This window comes from Pempheris klunzingeri, chromosome 1 (genome assembly GCF_042242105.1).
Source record: "Pempheris klunzingeri isolate RE-2024b chromosome 1, fPemKlu1.hap1, whole genome shotgun sequence".
Taxonomy (NCBI): Eukaryota; Metazoa; Chordata; class Actinopteri; order Acropomatiformes; family Pempheridae; genus Pempheris; species Pempheris klunzingeri.
The window spans coordinates 8,112,215-8,117,692 of NC_092012.1; the positions used below are offsets into that span (position 1 = coordinate 8,112,215).

Consider the following 5,478-nt stretch of genomic DNA (forward strand, 5'->3'; position numbering starts at 1 on the left):
ATGGCAATGGCCTTGCAAGGAATTACACGAGGCGCCGTTTTTAAAAAAAAAAAAAAAAAAAGACTCTAAATGGTTTTTGACCCTTCGCAGCCGCCGTAGACTGAATGGTGCACCCGCTGTCTAAGTAACAACATCACTGCGCTCGACTCAGTGAACCTCACCACCGTGTCTGTCAGCAAGCTTAGGTGTGTCTCACAGCTAATCAGATGTTAGTACAGTTAGGCAGCGAGTCTCGCTCTTGAACTGACAGTTTTATACAAAATGGAATATTTACTTCAGGTGAAAATCGGCGCTCTGGTCGGTTTATTGCTCCTAACTCTTCTTTTTGGATTCATCCCTGCTCGGGTCAAATGGTTCAGGGACACAAACGGGACAGGTTTGTAAACATTAGTACAACATGAGCAGTTGTTCAATAAAATAGTCTGTATGTATGTTACAAAGAAAACGGGGCCATTTGCTGTTGTGTATTTGCCAAGTAAACATCGCTGATTATGGCGAACAGTTTAAACTTTTTGCTGTAAATGGATTCACGTTTGTTGTCGCTTTGTTACACCGATGCCGAACTAAAAAAGGAATGTCACTGACTAATTTTCACGTTTCATCCCTGTTCTCCAACGCGTTACCCTTTCCAGATAAACAAGCCAATCTTAAATTGCCAGAAGTTTTAATGAAGTTTGGTCTTATGGTGGTTCCTGCATAGGTAGTTTCACCAGCCGTCTGTCCAACTGAATCATATGTTGTAGCTGCAGATACTGTTGTGAAGGCAATTACCTGCTGTTGATTTTATCAACTGTAACTTAGAAACCATGAACGACGACGTAATAACAGGCTAATAACGGGGCGGGTTTCAGTCATTTATCATAAATCAAACAACCACCATTATGAGGAAAAATAAATCTTCCGGAAATGTTTTAATGTGTTCTCATTTCCAAATGGCTTGTAAAGGTCTGATAATGGTTTACTAATCCAGGCCCCATCTTGTGACTGCTATATATGTCAACATGAATAAATACAACCATTAGTTAACCCTCCTCGCACCCCAGGGCTGGAGTCACCTGATGGGGATGAAGCCTGAAGCCTAAAGCCCTCTGAGCACGTGGTGCATTTAATATCATGTATAGCAGGCAAAATGAGGCTGTCTGGAAGTGAAAGTGTCATTTCTCTCCATTACTCAGTGTGTGTTTTAGTGCTTCCCCTGAGTCATTCAGTGCATTTTAAATCACGCTTTTCCAACATTCATTATGGATTGAATGAATGGCTGTTGGAATTACATGCCTGAGATGTCCCATCACATCTTCAATTGTAGTCCAAGTAACCAATAATGCCAGTTAATAATGACAAGTTAGAAAATCTAAAGTGCCCCTTTAATTCACATAGAGAATCATGAATCACTAATACATTTCCTTCTGAGAAATAGCACATGACTGAGGCTAAATTCACAACATATGCTTTGTCTACCATTTTGAGTAGTTTCATGTTGAAACAAAAGAGACGCTCATCTTTTCATTTGCAGAAATCCAACGCACAGTACAGAGTCTGATCAGCTGTTTTGCCGGAGGGGTTTTCCTGGCAGCATGTCTGCTCGACATCATTCCTGATTATCTGTCAGATATCAACACCGAGCTGGATACTCAGAAGGTGGAGGTGCGTCCAAGCTCTGAATGAATACTCAATTTATATCATATACACATTTGAACTGCAACCGTAGACTGTATATAAGAGGCGGATGTAGTCTCCAGGTCTGAAAAGTGATGAACAAACCAGCCTTAGATTATCAGAAGTCTGGCTGTTTCACCATCCATCACGGACTGTGCACACGTGGGCACCTATGAAGGTAGACAGGCAGGATGGTTTATTACTGTTTCATTCATGGATAGTTGTTGTATTATGAGAATTTCAACAAATGCAGCAAAAATGCTTCTAAAATAAGTTGCAGACCCTGCCTGATGCCTTCAGATTCATTTTTTATTGATCCAGCCGCCCAAAACTTAAAAATGTTAAAATTCAAGCAAATGACAAAAGTTGAAGAATGAAAAAAAAAACATCCATGTGAATGAGGTATGAAGACCTTATACAATAAATCAGCCACTCCAGCTGGGTTGACACAGCTCTTTCAGATACTCTATCCTTGATGACGAAGTGTCTTTGTAGATGTAAAGGAACATAATGTAGCCTCCAAAGTGATGAATTTCTCTCTGTCGGTCTCAAACAGACCAGTTTCCCCCTCCCAGAGTTCATCATGGCTGCCGGCTTCTTCATGGTCCTCATAGTGGAGAGGATTGTCCTGAACTGTCGGGAGTTGGGAAGGGCTCAGGAGGAGAGGGAGCCCCTTATACCGGACAATAGGAATATGTACGGACACGGGCACAGCCATGGAACGAGCCCTGACCTGGAGAGCAGCAGCCATCATGTCCATGTTGACTTTCAGGCTCACTCCCCCTTTCGTTCCTTCATGCTCTTCCTCTCCCTCTCACTCCACTCGGTGTTTGAGGGTCTTGCTATCGGCCTGCAGAGCACCGACTCAAAGGTGAGAAGACAGAAAGCACTTCACTCGTAGAAAAACAGCTCCATAGGACTCCTAGAGGTCTAAAACTCCACAATGAGATTTTAAATCTGCTTGAAGTCTCATAGAAATAACATCCTGTGTTGTTTTTCCCTTTTTTCTAATTTTTAAAGAATCAATTCTTATTTAACGTTACCTGTCTGGTTCTTCAGCCTTTATTGCATGTGATGCATTTTGTCGTAGAAATGTGGAGCACAAATAAAGTAGGAATCACATTCACAGCAGTCTCATATAGCCAGAAGAAAGCAAGCTTTCAGTTTGTAGCTTCAGGACGCTTTTGCAAGAAAGGCATCTCGCTGTCACGAGAGTCAGATCTGTCTCTTCTCGTCACAAGACGCCCTAAACAGTCTCAGCATACCACCAATGTTCCCTCGGGACTTAGAAAAGAGAGGAAATTATGAATTAGACCTAAAATAGTAAAACAACACAGGGATTAAAACATCAAATTTTTATAGTTAGATTTACTGTAGTTAATGAAATAAAGATAAAAACTAGACTTAAGTAAAAAAACTAACTGAAACAATATTGTGTACTCACAAATGTAATTAAACTAACAAAAATATACAGGAAATGTCTATCGTTTTAGTTTTTGTCAGTTTGGCACATGTTGCCTTAACAAAGTGTTGTGTTTGTATTGTAATACCAACTCTGAACTTCTTAAGTCTTATTGTAATAAAAACCCCAAAACTAATACTAAAACTAAACCAAAAACTAAACGAGACTAAACTGAATTGACAACATAAACTATAAAAAAAAAAAAAAAAGAAAAAAAAGCTAATTAAAATACAAAACTAGAATAACTCCGGTACACAGTTGGATGTGGTTGCAGGTGCAAAAGGGAAACCTGTGGACAGAGGTGTAACGCACTTGGAACTTCTGATCACGAGAGTTGAATGAAAACACTGGTCTGTGGTCAAAGTTCCTGCTTCAGTCTGCCGTCATGTGATAGTCAGATTGTTTCCTCATCAAAGCAAGTAGCAGGAAACTGGAAGATGCGAGTTGGTTGTCATGAAAAACTGGCTAATCCAGCTAATTGAATACCCGATGAATCACTTCAGTGGGAAAACTAATGTCATAATCTGATTTTCCCATAAAGCAGACCTGCTCTTTGATTTGCTGCAGTAGAGATATTAGACACAGAAAATCTCTTAATGGTTGACAAATCTACATTTTCCTGCTGTAAATATGTCCTTATTGTTTAGTAATCCAAGCTGATTCACCCACTGAAATTCAACCCAGCTTCTATGTGCAGAGTCATCAACATTTACTATTGTTTCCTGCTGTTTCTTAATTCTTATATAAAAGCTAATAAATGAGGTAGAAAATAACCATAAAACCTCTTTGTTCTTTGCAGGTATTGGAGATCTGCATCGCTATACTTGTCCACAAGAGCATCATAGTGTTCAGCCTGTCTGTGAAGCTGGTCCAGAGCGCAGTCCGTCCGCTGTGGGTGGCTGCTTACATCGGAGTCTTCGCCATGATGTCACCTATAGGCATCGCCATCGGCATCAGCGTGATGGAGGCTCAGCTGGCAGCCGGAGCGCTAATCCAGGCCGTGCTGGAGGGGCTCGCCGCAGGGACGTTTATTTACATCACCTTCATGGAGATCCTCCCACATGAGCTCAACTCCCCCGGGAAGCAGCTCCTCAAGGTGTTCTTCATCCTGCTGGGCTTCAGCATCATGGCAGCGCTGACGTTTTTGGGCTGAGACCAGGCGACAAATCGGCCGGCATGTCTGTCACGACGCTTTGTGCAAACTACTGCAGCTCTTGACTTTTGTACAGAAAGACAAACTGTCTTCATTAGAAAAGAAGAAGCTGCGCTGTTACATCAACTCTGGAGTTTTTAATGTCAAAGGGAGCATGACAACAGATGTTGGTGTTTTATTACTTTGAATATACTTTTAAAATAATGAACAGGAACAGGAAAAAGGAACAGTTCAGCTGATTTTCTTTGTATATACACATGTAACATTTCTTTTAAAGAGGATTTTATGTGAAGAGGAAACACTTACTGCAATGGTAAGTGTGTTGAAGGACTGAGAGAAGCACAGGGGAAAGAAGCGTTATCAGTCAGTGCCCTCACTTATCACTGGCCTTGTTTTCAAACATGCTTTGGACCTGCAAACAAAACCACAATGTCTGACCTTTGACTATCGAGGAAACCGCTAGAAACAAAGGGCTCCGTTCTGTGTATGTGATACCTTGTAATTAATTCAATCAATCATGCCAGTTTATCCGTACCTCCAGATACTTAATGTTTACATTTTATTTGGGACAAATTCAAACAGGAAGCTTCCCCTTTCCAAAAAAAGTTTGTGCCTTCGCTTTCTTATTACACGCTCAGCTGGATGGCCGATCTTTGTAATTTGTCTTGTGTTTCCACTGACTCAGATTTATTTTGGTAAATACTGACATTTTAGTGCAATTCTTTTAGATTTAGCTTCCAGCATTAGGCTGCTTTTACTTCTCATTACAAACTGGATAACCAATCAACATGTGTTACATTTGTCCAGTAAACTAGTGTAAATCTAAACTGAAGCCTTAAGAATTTGTTTGCCAAAAAAGTGGCAATGATGAGAAAATATGTGGGATTTCTTTTTTATTCTGTTTGCACTTTTCTGGTAAAAAAAAAAAAAAAAAAGAAATCAGTGATTATCTCCACAAATTACTAAAATGTGACTTTTAACAGCCTACTATTTTAACAAGCTCATCACTTTTATTTACATACTGTTGACCTTTGTCCTCGTTTAGCCTGTCTATTTTGCCACTTTTGTCCAGCCAAACTGGATCAGACTGATTATTCACTGTAAATACAAAAATATGCTGCCACACAAACTAAGGACACTACAGTACGGCTGAAATAATGGGAGTATTATTTCAGTCTGCCTTAATGGTCCACACACGTGTGGCTTT

General features: G+C 40.3%; 1 protein-coding gene across 1 annotated transcript; it reads left to right on the forward strand.

The window, feature by feature from the left end:
- The first annotated feature begins 244 nt into the window (after positions 1-244).
- On the forward strand, positions 245-5,197 carry slc39a1 (solute carrier family 39 member 1). Its single transcript, XM_070830879.1, has 4 exons — positions 245-376; positions 1,514-1,644; positions 2,213-2,527; positions 3,918-5,197. Exons 1-4 carry the CDS (start codon positions 262-264, stop codon positions 4,269-4,271), a joined length of 915 nt encoding a protein of 304 aa, XP_070686980.1. The 5' UTR covers positions 245-261; the 3' UTR covers positions 4,272-5,197.
- Positions 5,198-5,478: the final 281 nt, after the last annotated feature.